At 47.6% G+C, this 14,183-nt stretch overlaps 1 protein-coding gene across 1 annotated transcript; it reads left to right on the top strand.

Moving 5' to 3' along the window:
- The first annotated feature begins 11,993 nt into the window (after positions 1-11,993).
- Positions 11,994-14,072, top strand: mrpl33 (mitochondrial ribosomal protein L33). Its single transcript, XM_023793426.2, has 4 exons — positions 11,994-12,100; positions 12,549-12,567; positions 12,917-13,023; positions 13,561-14,072. The coding sequence occupies exons 1-4, from the start codon at positions 12,079-12,081 to the stop codon at positions 13,608-13,610; spliced, it is 198 nt and encodes a 65-aa protein (XP_023649194.1). The 5' UTR covers positions 11,994-12,078; the 3' UTR covers positions 13,611-14,072.
- The last annotated feature ends 111 nt before the right edge of the window (positions 14,073-14,183 follow it).

Raw genomic sequence — 14,183 nt, 5'->3', positions numbered from 1 at the left:
TAAGTTTTGGTAATCTGAGTCCTCCTTGGCTCTTCTGCTCAAGCATCTAATCTTTCATGCCGGCCTTATAATTGTCTGCCTAATCCCCAAGTAGCCAGCCAAACTGCTCTTTATAGTTCGGCTCTTTTGGGCTTAATAAGCCAGGCCTTTTAATCAACCAAAGAGCCGATGAGCCCAAGGGTGCAGCTGCTCCCCCTCTTTTATAACGGCAGCACGGCTTCTGGTGGCCTGTGCTTCCAGGTTTCAGGTGGGAAGCCAGCCCCAAGTCCTGCTGGGAAAAGCCTGAGCTCCACCTTCCCCACCGCGAGCGGAGACAAACGGAAAGGTTAACAGCAAAGCCTCAGCGGGCGAGAGAGAGTAGCAGGGTTAATCGGCACAAGCTCGGCAATCCTATTACCATGACGTCAGCGGACAAGTTAGGAGAGATGCTCAGATTTCCAGGGTTGGGCCTGTGTGCTTCTCGGAGGCCTGCCGCCGCAGGTGAGCACGCCCGGAGTCTGGGGTAACGCCGCCGCTACCGTGTCGCTGGGGGCTAATCACTGGGTGTAACATACAGCTGTCCCACTAATAAATGAAGGGATCAGTTTTCCAGCTCATTTGCGGCGTGGCACAATCCAGGTAGTCATAATTAATCACCTGCAATTAAATAACGTTTTCTAGGAAAACAATCATTTCACACCTTTGGTATTTTTCCACCGCTCCTGCCACAGAAAGTCACAATGAGGGCAAACTCACTGCACTTTAAATGCAGGTATTATAACAGCGATTATGTTACAGATATTGTTCTTGGTGTCTCCAACCCAGAAGTCAGCGTGCAGGTTCCACTGGGACGTTGTGGTCCGAGTCGGGCCTTTGGGATGTCGGCAAATCGGGATCGAGTGGCCTATTTAAGGTCCACCTTGAAGCGGTGAGGAGGAGTGTGCGCGGGATTAGGAGTGATGAAGGGCGAGGCAGGGGATGAACTCGGCACATTACCTGGAAGCCGTTCCTGTTTCTTCTTCCTCTCTCTGCGGGGAAAAGGGCTCTGGGTGTTAATGTCACATCGCCGGGGGGGGGGCATGCTTATCCTCCTCCTTCTCTTCCTCCCCATGGTTAACACTTCTGACTCTGCGCTGTTTCACACTTAATTGCACAATTCCGTTTCTAAACAGAACGAGCAGCTGAATTTCTCCGGAATGCCTGCCATTCACCTTATCCATAAATCACTGGACTGGGACACTGTCAGTCATGCATAAGTGACATGTTTTCAGGGGATTCCAGCTGCAACTGGGGGCAGCAATGAAACGGCTGGCCCACCGTGACAAAGTCCTCAGACTGCCCGTTGGTTACTGGCTGATATGAAGACACTACATAGAAATATCTGGTCAGTGACACGCTGAACCCTGTGAGACACTGAGTTTTTGGCTGTGTTGTCAGTGAATTTGGCATGTCACAGGAAGTCATTGACATTTATAGACACTCATTTATATGGCAGACATTGGACGTTTTAATATCAGCTCATTACTGATAAAGTGATTTTTACGAGGTGGGGATTTTTTTTTTTTTGCAAGTTTGACGCTATTCGAATTTTTTTACAGCTACACTCATTGTGAATTAACGTCATCGGAGTGAGTTAACAGTTAGTCAAGAGTTTTTTTCTGCGTTAGTGCGCGTTTATCGGGGTGAGTGCGTTTTCCGGACGGGCCACTAGGAGGAGATAATACACCGCCAATAACAGTATCACCGGATTCAGTAAGTAATGTAGTCGACTATAATAATACCTAACGTATTATAACGGCGCATGGTTTCATTAGGAACAAATATTTGTTCATTTGATTTTTGATTTTCCTCACATTTTCAACAGTCTTACTTTATTTATTCCCATAAGACGCGGTCAAGTGGGAGGCGATTTGATTATTGAAAAAAAAATAGGTTTATGTTGTGATTTCTGTTCAGGTGGCAAGTTTATTCATTTTAAAAAGGGGACCAGAGGACGAAGCTTTCGAGGTCTGATTTACAACAGTGCGATTGTGTTTACTGTGTGCGGCAGATGCGGTTTTTCCCGGTTGGGGTTTTTGAGTGACCTCACTGGAAGATACGGGTTGTTTATTCCAAAAGTTACACAACGCCTTCCTTCCTTTTTGGTACAATACGTGCTGTTTAATGTTTGATCCCTTGCGGTAAATCGTGGAAAACGTGTAACACGCTATAAGGGTGTATTTTCCATGGAAACCCTCCCGGAGTTAAGGTGTGTGGGGGAGGGATGTAAATAGTATTTTTCCTTTCGAAGAAATGGTTCCAAATGAGGTTGTCATAACTGGTAGCAGTGTAGGTACCAGAATGCTATCGGTGGTCCTCTGGCGGCCAGTGGTCGAGCTGTGGGAGACGCTGACTAAAAGTTGTGTAAACTTTGTCCACCGGTAGCCTCGCCCCTGATCTAAAGCATAGCGACTTTCACAGGTTGATAAAAATTTCATGGGTGTCATCTCATGGATACAGCAGTAAATGTCTGACTGCATTCTCAGCAGCTGCCCCCTTTGGTTTATTTCAGTCTGTTTAATGTCCTTTGGATGTTCTTAGACTTAAAGAAGGAAAGGATATAATATTGCGTACTCACTAACTTTTCAGCCCACGGAACCTGGCTTGCCTGTCCCTCTCAGCACCACGGAGAAGCCGGGATCGTGCATAAGCCAAACAATGTAAACGGCAGAACCAAAAGGGCAGTGACGCCTGTGCTGCTTCGAACACGATAAATCCATTATCGGGCGACGAATATACTGCGCACGGTGTTTAGAAGAAATCTAGACAATTAGGGAGAACAGGCCTATCTATCCAAAGGAAATTATAAAAATAGCCATCGTCATCTAAAAAAGAAATTATAGAATTAAACAACCATTAAAAGGCATTTTAGCATGTACCCATGCACCGGATCGACTATGTTTGGGAGTTTTACCAAACTTAACATTCTGTTTTTCAGTAAATGTATACATCGTGTATGTAAATATGAAAAGTTTCTTTTGCCCCCTGCTGTTCATTTGTGTTACTGCAGGACATCAGCAAATTACAAATATATGTTTTACTTTGAAGATTAATAGCTCTTTGGGTGATTCTGGTTAAGTTACTTAAGAGTGCCATGGAAGTACTCCTCTTGACCATTGAACTAGCAATGTCGGGGTTATGAGCTAATGTCCTTAACAGTGTCCCTCTCTACAGTTCCTATTCTACACGATAGAGCATATCTCCATGGCAACTGTGACCAATGTGGTTTCCTCGCTGGTGGACTTGCCAAAAAACTAGTCAAGGCCTTTTATAGTTAGGCAGACCGCTTAACTGAATAGCAGGAACCAGTGGGTACTGGGCTGGATCAGTTGGTGGTTTGGCAACCGGGACCTCTGTTTTAGGAAACCGCAGGAGATAAGGGTGCTTTCAGAAGCACAGACAGGCTGCTGGTGTTAGATGGAACCGGGCTGCTGGTGTTAGACGGAACCGGGCTGCTGGTGTTAGACGGGAACCGAGCTGCTGGTGTTAGACGGGAACCGGGCTGCTGGTGTTAGACGGAACCGGGCTGCTGGTGTTAGACGGGAACCGGGCTGCTGGTGTTAGACGGGAACCGGGCTGCTGGTGTTAGACGGGAACCGGGCTGCTGGTGTTAGACGGGAACCGGGCTGCTGGTGTTAGACGGCTGCTGGTGTTAGACGGCTGCTGGTGTTAGACGGGAACCGAGCTGCTGGTGTTAGACGGGAACCGAGCTGCTGGTGTTAGACGGGAACCGGGCTGCTGGTGTTAGACGGGAACCGGGCTGCTGGTGTTAGACGGGAACCGAGCTGCTGGTGTTAGACGGGAACCGGGCTGCTGGTGTTAGACGGAACCGGGCTGCTAGTGTTAGACGGGAACCGGGCTGGCCATTTTTTAACATTACACACAAATTTTCAGTTAATCCAGTTTAGGCCCACCCTGCCCAGTCATGGAGGACAGGTGTGCGATTGTGACCCCCCCCGCCCACCACCACCACCTGTATGGCAGCTTTGCAGATGAAGCCATCTTTTGGTCATGAGCCTTTCGTGAAGGTGTGACTTTCCTTATTCCTGCATGAGGATGTAAGAGCGACAGTGATCTCATGGCCAGCACTCCCCCATCCCCCCCCCCCCCCCACCCACCCCACAGTGCGCACTTCCTCATACGGCCCGGGCCGCTCGCCCCGGAAGCCTCCGGCTTTCTGCGCGCCCACCACCTCCCCCGCATGCGGGAGCTGATGCCGTCACCCTCCCCCGCCCCCCCCAGCTCCCACTGACCTGCAGCGGAAGACGTGGGCGTCCTGCTCCGCCTGGGATTCTGCTTTTAGAATGGTTGGATGCTATTTTCTGTGCGAACAGGCCAGCTTACGCAACACCGCCTTCGAGAGAACCTCTGAAGTGTTTACGTTGTCCGCTGACGTGCTGGAGGGCTGTGAGCGGGGCCCTACTGGGCTCGAGAGCACTGGGACACCGTCACCATGCTCTGCTGGATCATTCCTAGCTCCTGCAGCCACAGTGACTATACAGATATTATTAAGGTAGAAAAGTCCAAGAACATTCACCTTTATGACGTGATCCTAGGGTTCAACATCCGGTTCCTCCCTCATTCACAAGTCGAGCAGGCTTCAGAGAACAGCTTGCAGGGTGTATTGGCGCAGTCCATCTCAACTTTGAAACACCAGTTAATCTTGCTGCGTGTGGGACACCTATAATAGACTGGCATCCCTGCCAGGGAGTGACCCAGCCTTGTGCCCTTGGATATAAATGCAACCTTTACTCATGCACTTGTCTGGACTGACACTCTGAGGGACACTCTGATGGGCACTATGATAGACACTCTGAGGGACACTCTGAGGACAGTATGATAGACACTCTGAGGGACACTCTGATGGGCACTATGATATATACTCTGAGGGACACTCTGATGGGCACTATGATAGATACTCTGAGGGACACTCTGATGGGCACTATGATAGACACTCTGAGGGACACTCTGATGGGCACTATGATAGACACTCTGAGGGACACTCTGAGGACAGTATGATAGACACTCTGATGGGCACTATGATAGATACTATGAGGGACACTCTGATGGGCACTATGATAGATACTCTGAGGGACAGTATGATATACACTCTGAGGACACTATGATAGACACTCTGATGGGCACTATGATAGACACTCTGAGGGACACTCTGTTGGGCACTATGATAGATACTATGAGGGACACTCTGAGGACACTATGATAGATACTCTGAGGGACAGTATGATAGACACTCTGAGGACACTATGATAGACACTCTGAGGGACACTCTGATGGGCACTATGATAGATACTAGGAGGGACACTGATGGACACTATGATAGATACTCTGATGGAAACTCTGAGGACACTATGATAGATACTCTGATGGAAACTCTGATAGATACTCTGAGGGACACTCTGAGGACACTATGATAGATACTCTGAGGGACACACACAGGCTCACAGAGACCCTGGTTCACTTATTTTTGGTCCACTACACCCACTTTGTAAATGTGCAGATACTGCAAAGGTTCGTAACCCTGTGTATGGTTACACTCATCATGTGCGGCTGAACTGTCATGTGACCGTTTCACCCATTAAACATCCCACCCCCAATCAGCCCCAAGTTGCTGACGGAGTGTTTGCTGTGGCTCATTTCCTCCAAAGCGGTCAGCAGTATCACCTTATCCCTGCTTTGCCAAAAATAAAAATCAATCTCCGAAATAGAAAAGGGGAAGATCCGTCCAGCAGCCTGGAGCCAGACGCATGACCCTCTAAATCTGGTGATCGCGGTGCTGGAGGGCGTTCTGTCATAAGTGTGGGGTTTGTGCCTTTTCCGTCTCTGTGGCTGCCCCTTTAGTGAGCCACCACATGTCACCTAGGGGGACACTGGCATCCCTCCTCAGATTTCAAACTGACCACCCCCCTTCCAGTGTCTGCTGTCTGGATGATGTAAATGTGTGTAAATATTCACCTTATCTTCCGGAATGGCACTTGACTCGTTTGCTTTTATAGGGAAGATCGGATAGGTGACAGGACACCACAAGCTGGCATCGCCTGCCACCCATGGGACAGACGGGAAGTGTCTTTGCCCGAAATGCCAAAGATTACATGGTGGAGCTGTGAGCCGAGCAGGCCGGCTGGCACGGCAACAGCCCCGCACCGCGTAGGAGAAAGAAACCAAATAAACAAGAAAACAAGATGATGTGGCTGTTAGAACATTCTGGTAAACAGGATGGAAAGGTCCTCCCGGTAGGTGGAGCCAGTGTCCCTCTAACCATCATCTACTAGACCTCCAGAGCAAGTCCAGGTATCTGCAGTCACTTGTAGCAGCACCATATTGCAGAAGTTTCCTGACCGAGGTCCTGAATGGCCTCCATCAGTAGTTAAGTCCATGCTCAGCAGGACTCGGGATGTCACTCTAACCTTCTCGCTTTCAGGTTGGAAGATGCACATGTTCCTTTGGGTTCCAAGATGATTCTCAGCCCCTCTTGTCTCTCTGGCATGCATTGTGCAGTTAGCAGTCAGTGGTATGTTGGCAAGGGCCAGTGCGCCTTCACCAAATCCCGAGGATCATGGGAGATCCGCACCTTTAAAAGCTCTCAGGAATCAAATGGAACAACGACCGTTTAAGCCTGTGGCGCAAACCTGCGATTCTATTTTAGGACAGCAGGTGGCAGTAAAGTTTCACTTTCAAATCCCACTTCACGTTGGCGGCAACGGCAAGCTTTTGCAGCAGTCAAAATTAATTGTCACTGTTCAAAAATCAAGATTAAAAACCGAGTGAAAAGAAAATCAAGCACAGAGGGAAACTTTTTTGGCTTTTTGATTTAAAGGGAAAAAATGACGCACATTTCATATTGATCCAAATCATTTGGCTAATTTCTTCGTTGTTCATAATTTAATTATAAAGGCAGTTATCGGTCTATTGCAACAGCCGCAGCTGACGGATAAGTATTTCTGTGTAGCATTTTTTTTCCTTTTATCACTTGACCATGCATGTGATGTTTTTCTTTTTTATACGTAATATTATCACCCGCCCCCATTGTCAAAATTGTGTTATTCTATTTTTCTATTCCTTTTTGCTCTTGTAAGAATTCGTTCAAATAAATAAATAGGCAAATAATTAGCAAAGAAGCATAGATAGCGAGCTTTTAAGAGCGCCGTGAGGAGGACCGACTGGTGGTAATTAGGAGCGATTCGCGAGCTGACATCTTGACGGTCCGGGAAGGCGCTCCGCCGCGCGCTCGCCATCTCGTGCCTCTGCTTGCGATCCTGACATTTTCACGGCTGATTGTGGGCTATTGACACTTTCCCTGTACGATTACGGTCATTATCACTTCAACGGCGTCACCGCCCCCCTCCCCCCTAGGGGGGAGGGTGCCGTTGTCGCTGCTGCCACGTCCGATATGGTGGTGAAGCTGGTTTTGCCTCAGGAGAGGACTGTACATAGGTAGCTGCTGTTCTTCTCTGACAGCGAGCATGCTGAGTGAGTGTGTGTGGGGGGGGGGCGCACAGAGGATCAGACACACTCCACTGACTCATGCTCACCGGGATCAATGGAGGCAGGGGGTTTCGGGGTGAGATTTCCTGCGTAACCCCCAGTGCTGTGCATCATCGGTGGGTCGCTAGGCAACGAGCGGCATGGAAACAGAAGGTGTCACTTGTTACCTCAGAGCCGGATTTAGTAAAAATAGCCATAAACATGTCAGGAAACGACTCGGTCCAGCTAAATATAGCGGCGGAAGGGAGAGAAACGTGTCAGGAGCCGTTTTGGGGGGGGGGGGCGTTGTGGAGGTGGTCGGTCAGCAGGGCGCTGTGCTTCAGTCCCGCCCCATCATCTCAGATACCCTTCGAGGCTTACTTAAGACTCTATACCCCCCACTTGGCTGTCGATGTCACTGGAGTGTGCCCATTCGCTCGCCCATCCGTGCATCCATGGCAGCTTCCTGTCCCCGCGACGCCTCCCCAGAGCCCCATACGGGCACTCAGCAGGCCACCGGGGCTGCTCTGCAACCAGAGAGCAGACGGCAGATCCACACCCACTGCCTGCGTCACGGAGCACAGGCACAGATGGAGCGGCGCAGAGCGCGTGTGCGAGCCTGCATGTGTGTGTGTGTGTGTGCGTGTGCGAGCGTGTGCGAGCGAGCGAGCCAGAGCTTCTTGGGGAATGTGGATGAAAACACTGATCTCACAGACTATGGTTCATCATCATGGACCTACCCATCACCCTAATGGTCCTCGATGACCCCCCCCCCCTCCAAAATTCAGTGGTAGCAGCAGGATCTGTGTGGATGAAATAAGCAAGAAAAGCCGCCCATGTTGTACTTCATCTTTCTGACATTGAGCTGGTTCTGTTTCAGGTTCTGTTTCCCGTTCTGTTTCAGGTTCTCTGCTTAGCAGACACTCTTTGTCCAAAGTGAGGAGAACATGGGGTCCAAGCGCAGGCTTCCTGGAGCATCCGGGGTTAAGAGTCTTGCTCAAGGGCCCAATGGTGATGCGATCACTCTGCTGGTCACTGGATTAAAACCCACAACCTTCCGGACATTGGCACAGACCTCTAACCCACTGAGATACACGCCACCTGTTCTTCTCTTTTATTTCAGGTCAGAGCCACAGAAAACATCAGTCTGTATGTGGCCTAGCTCTCTCCTCCATTCCACTCCAGTTAGTGGTGGGATTTAGGAGAGATTCCTGACAGGATCCCAGCCCACACACTCCGCACCATAGCTGCTCGCCCCTGTGGCTGTGGTATATTCACGCTACTCAGGAGTGGCTTCCACAGACATAGACAAGCAACACAAGGAACAGCCAGAAGAGAAATAATGGATGAGTGTATATTTTTTGCTGTCTATGTAGCAGACACTTTTACCCAAAGCAATGTATATTTTTGAGAAAGCAGGATGAAGCAGGGCTAGAGAACCTCACTCACGGGCCCAAAGCTGACATCACTTTGCCAACTCCGGGATTTGAACCAGCAACCTTCCGACCACAGACACAGCATCATAACCCACTGAGCCTCACAGCGTCTTATATGGCATGTGTGCGATTCTCTAGTTAGGACTTTGAGTTTGCCCTGTCCCAAGGATCATCCGCCTGCCCCGTACGTAGGTCTGAAGGGGATTGCATATTAGCCCTGGAAATCTCCACGGTAACAGACGGGACAAGTGGACAGCATCTAAGAGGTCTGTGCTGGCGGTATATCAAATAACAAAAAAATAGCGAGTCAGCACAGGTAAGCAATGGGAGAGACTCCCTTCCCGACCCGACCCCGTTTTACCATAACAGGCACAGTTCCACGACGGTGTGACGTCACCGAGATTCAGCCAAATTCTATTGTTTTCCCTCCTCCTGGGTCATGATACGGAGACACATGCACCCATACATATTTTTAAACATTCCTTTGTGAAATAAATGTGAAAGACCACTGATCAGAAGTAGAAAGAGGTTACTGGATCGCCGGGAATTTCTGTCTCGTGATGCAGCCCCACTATCAGCAGGAACTTGCCGGTCGTGGCTTTTACATTTAATTTACTTAGCATGTTCACCGATAAATAAATAAATCTTGGTAATGTATATTGTTTGAGAAAGCAGGGTATCTGGAGCGACTTGGGGTTGAGCCCCTTGCTCAAGGGCCCAGCAGTGAAATCGTTCTGCTGACCATGGGATCTGAACCAACAACCACCCTTTTTTTTTGTCGGTCAGTGTTAGCTGTGTTCGGGTGGGTAGTTTATCTGGGTAGCGTTTTTGAACTTGGTGCAGCATTGTGCTGAGTGTGTCCCGGCACCGTGAGTCACTCCTATATCCCCCCCCCCCCCCCCCCAAGCAACTTTGAATGCGTGACAGGAGTGGGCATCAGACCTGAGGCCAGTCACTCTGCCTTCTCTCCTGGCCTGTGCGCCTTCAACCACAGATGGTAGCCACATACAGCTACAAGTTATTTGACTGCCCAAAGAAATCGGCAGCGCAGAAATGCTAATGAGCTAGATATTAAATTTCACCTCACACTCTAGTATTATATGGGGGCTGGTGTGTGATTCAGAAGGCTGGAGCTCAATGCCCATGTGCAGAAGATTATTTAAAGGTTACTTAAAATGAGTAGATGAGTATATTTGTACAATTTACCTCGTGGGTAAATGTATGTACAACTCTGGGATGCTGTGTGAAACGTGAATAAAGACAGAATGCGATGATTTGCAAATCAAATAAACCCATATTCAATGGAAAATAAGACAAAGACAAGATATGAAATGTTGAGACTGAGAAATGTTCTTGTTTTATGACAAATATATGCTAAATTTGAATTTGTTGCCAGCAACAAGTTTCAGAAAAGTAGGGACAGCGGCATGTTTACCTCAGTGTTGCATCAGCGCTTCTTTTAATGACACTCTGTAGATGTTTGGGAGCTGAGGGGACCAGTTGCTGCAGTTTTGAAAGAGAAATGTCTCATTCTTGCCAGATATTTTTTTATATCTGGCAATATATTTGCTATATTTTTATATTTTCCTTACTGTACTTATTTGTATTCTCTTCATATCTGTGTACCTGCTGATGGACCAAACATGGATCATTGAACATGATTGGGTGGACTTATGGATTATTGAACATGATTGGGTGGACTTATGGATTATTGAATATGATTGGGTGGATTTATGGATAATTGAACATGATTGGGTGGATGTACATATTTCCCAGGGTGCTCAGAGGCAGATGTTTTCCATTGCCTGTTGTTATTTTCCTTCATTATTATTTCGAAGCCAGTCTAACCAATCAACTGACAGCAAAACGCATCTGGAGACTTGGACCGAATCTAGAGAACAATCATCCGTAATACTTTGATCTCAGTCGGTGGTCTGAAAGGTTTATTTTAATCACAATTCAGCCATACATTAACACTTTGTCAAGAAGTGTCCTGTGCCTTTATCCCCCACACAATTGCGTAACAGCCAGCACTCCCAGGCGATTCTAAAGAATAGGCCCCTTTTATGCTAATCAAAGGGAGGCTTAATGCTCAGGCATGGGGTGTTGGTCCCTGCCATTTACCAAATTATCCTGCATGACGCAGGCTTTTCCACAAACTTCCTGACAGCTGGCTGGTTATGACAAACTGTTTGCCCAACTACTCATTTCCTGGATGGACAAAGATCGTCTTCCTCTCTTAAGTATCGCTTCCCCAGCCGCCTCCTCCCTGCTCTCCCTCTCCTCTTCCTCTTTCAGCCACACTCTTAACGATCATTTACCTAATTCTACAAAGTCTCCAGTCTTTCACTTCCCCTATTACGTTAAAAATGACGCACTACTGAAAACCGCAGCCTTGATTTGTGTAGGACAAGCTAGAGTGATAACCTTTCACACTGGCTCTATTATGCATGACAAATCCCTGCTTTGGTTTCCTTTATGCCATTTAATGACAGTGTGTCATTACAGCGTATATGGTATTTAAAAGTGACATTCAGTAATGAAATTACTGTCATTACAGTGCATACAGTATACATTGTGTCTGTTCCCTGTATAAATAATCTAATATCCTAGTATATGGATTGGGTGTGGCCCCGGGGACTGGGGAGGTATTTAAAAGTCACATACACATTGTTTTTCAGATAGTGTTATCAAGGAATTTACATTATATAAGCTTTGCATAGATGGAGAACATTTAATAAACTATATTAAACCCTCTCTGTTATCAATCAGGTTCGGAATATCCTTATTTAGTTCAAAGTCAGACTGTAAACTGAAAAATATGCTTTTAAGATATTAATTGTTTTCTTGTTTTAATATAGCTGTTCTGTCTGATAGGTATGTACTTTATATGTATATATACAAATATGTCACGTATGAAAAATAAATTCACGTTAACTAGATGTTCATTAGTATTATGTATATATTGTTCTATATGTTTATACTATTATTATTATCATCAATAAGTATCAGAGCGCTATTGCGCAGTAATAGAACTACAACTCTCGATACCCCGGATATTATCCCTGTCACCCGGAAGACATTGTCTATGTCACTCGGAAGTGCTCGCTATTATCAACGTGAATCGACCGTCTTTTGAAAAATGTTCCTGACAGCGGTCAACCGTAAGCGAAAGGATGCAAACTGTTTTATAAAAGCGTCTCATGTTAGGGATAGGTTAATTTAAGAAACCATATGATTAATTATAACAAATGTATATGAAAACGAAGTGGCGTGACATTTTCGGCAATATGTGCTTCGCCAGGGAAGCAAAATGTGGTGCAAAACCAAATATTAAACTTAGGTTTGTTTGTTGTGTAATAAAAATGCACAACGTGCAACAAATAGTGATCTATAAAGCAAACACCAGAGTGATTGATAGCCTTATTTTAATTAATGTATGAGATCTTATTTCCTTTTCAGCAGATATTATATATTAAAACTGTGACGGCAATATAAATGATTCGGTGGGTGGGGGCGTTGGGTACAGTTGTGTGGTTCCGGTAAGAGGGCCTGTCTTGTCGGTATGTGCCTAAAATGCCTTGTTCTCTCTTTTTATGTGCGTGGACAAAGTCGCCAGGACCAAATCCAAGTGAGTATGTGATTTTAATATGGTCCAGTGCGTCCATCCCGAGCCTTATGTCTTTATTATTCTTATCCACACGGAAGCACATATATTCTGGTTTTCAGTCTCTGGTTCCCTGCCCAGTGCTCAGCTGGAATGTACTTCATGCTAAGTTTCTGTGTGTCTGCTTCTGAGCCGCTTGAATGAGGTGGAACTTGACCTCTCGCCATATCACTAGGGCTTGATGTTCCAGCAAAAATCACTAGTGTGTTAATTTGGGCCTGAGCCTTTGAAGAGCCTTACACATGGGGTAAGCAGGGACGTGTGTATGTGAGAGGCTGTGGCATGCGCACCTTCACGGCCACGTGTCCCACAGGAGGATCCTGGTGGAAATGGTGAGCGCCGCTGGGACAGGCTACACCTTCACCGCCAAGCGGAACCGCCTGAAGGAGAAGCTGGTGATGCGCAAGCTGGACCCCCTGGGTGAGGACTGGGCTCTAACTGCCTCTTCACACTTCCACTTGCTGCATGGAGCCACATCGACTGATAGGCTGGCAGTGTCTGACTGTGTGCTTGATGTGTGTGATTGATTAGTGATGTCTTGCTTGATGTGTGTGATTGATTAGTGATGTCTTGTGGCAGTGTTTCCCAATCCAGTCCTCAGGGTCCCGCAGACAGGAGCCGGGAGGGAGCAAAAACACGGAGTCTGTGGGTCCCCGAGGACCAGGTTGGGTAACACTGTCCTACGGAGGTCACACGCCCAAGAGAAGGAGTTCAGCTTCCCTCCCTGTATGCTTTTGCTGCCGCTGGAAACTGCTGTGTGAAACTGCTGTGTGTGTGGCCCGGCAGTCAGATCCTTTCTGCTCATCTTTGTCAGTCAGCATGGGCCCCCTCACAAACTACAGTCCAACTTGCTGGGAGAGCGAGAGACCTTCATTACCGCCCCCGGCGCGATCGTGCTGGCGTTGGTGTCGCTGCTCCCGCCCTCGGTGATCCCTTCATTTTCTCCCCCCTTTGCAGTAAAGCAGCACGTGCTCTTCTTTGAGAAGCGGAAGATCCGCACCCTCTAAGTGAAGACAGGACGCCCCTCCGGTGGCGAGTGGCGTGAACGGCCCTGGGGGAAACTTCCAGATGCTACTGTATCATGAGCTTGTTAGGGATGGACACTTCTGTGCTTATGGGACTGGTTTGTCCAAAAAACTCCCAGCAGCCTGACATCTCTGAGGAGTCACGTCACACCCCCCGGGAGTATTTGTCCCACGTCCCTCCCTGATTCATCGAATCATTTCCTGTACAATGAACTGCAGCAGGATACAGAAAACCCAGTTGGAAAACAGGCTCCTGGAATTTATTCTGAAACTTTCCCCAATCAGAAGAACCCAGCTGTTTATGTTTGCAAAAAATGTCTCATTTCTGCCTCTGGGTTCCTCCCCAGTCAGATCTTTTCCTTATTCGGTCCCTAGCTGAGAAGTCGGCTTTGGAATGTAATAATTTAATGGGAAATGCTTAACGCAATAAAGCAGTGACACCTCCCCATGTTGCTGAGTTCTTTAAGCTGCCTGAGTGATCCGTGTCTGTACGGGGTGATGTAAGGCTCGTGAAATCGGTGCTCGGTAACTGCAGACAGCTTTGTAGCTTTTAAG

This window comes from Paramormyrops kingsleyae, chromosome 14 (assembly GCF_048594095.1).
Source record: "Paramormyrops kingsleyae isolate MSU_618 chromosome 14, PKINGS_0.4, whole genome shotgun sequence".
In the NCBI taxonomy this organism is placed as follows: Eukaryota; Metazoa; Chordata; class Actinopteri; order Osteoglossiformes; family Mormyridae; genus Paramormyrops; species Paramormyrops kingsleyae.
The sequence above is the reverse complement of the archived record's forward strand: the minus strand, read 5'-3'. Positions and strand labels throughout refer to the sequence as shown.

What these genes read in the sequence shown, in the direction of transcription:
- mrpl33 (XM_023793426.2), top strand. Translation starts at nt 12,079, where the DNA reads ATGTTCCTGACAGCGGTCAACC. An exon ending in GCGCAAGCTGGACCCCCTGG is followed by an intron (nt 13,024 to 13,560) that starts GTGAGGACTGGG and finishes CCCCCTTTGCAG; the next exon opens with TAAAGCAGCACGTGCTCTTC.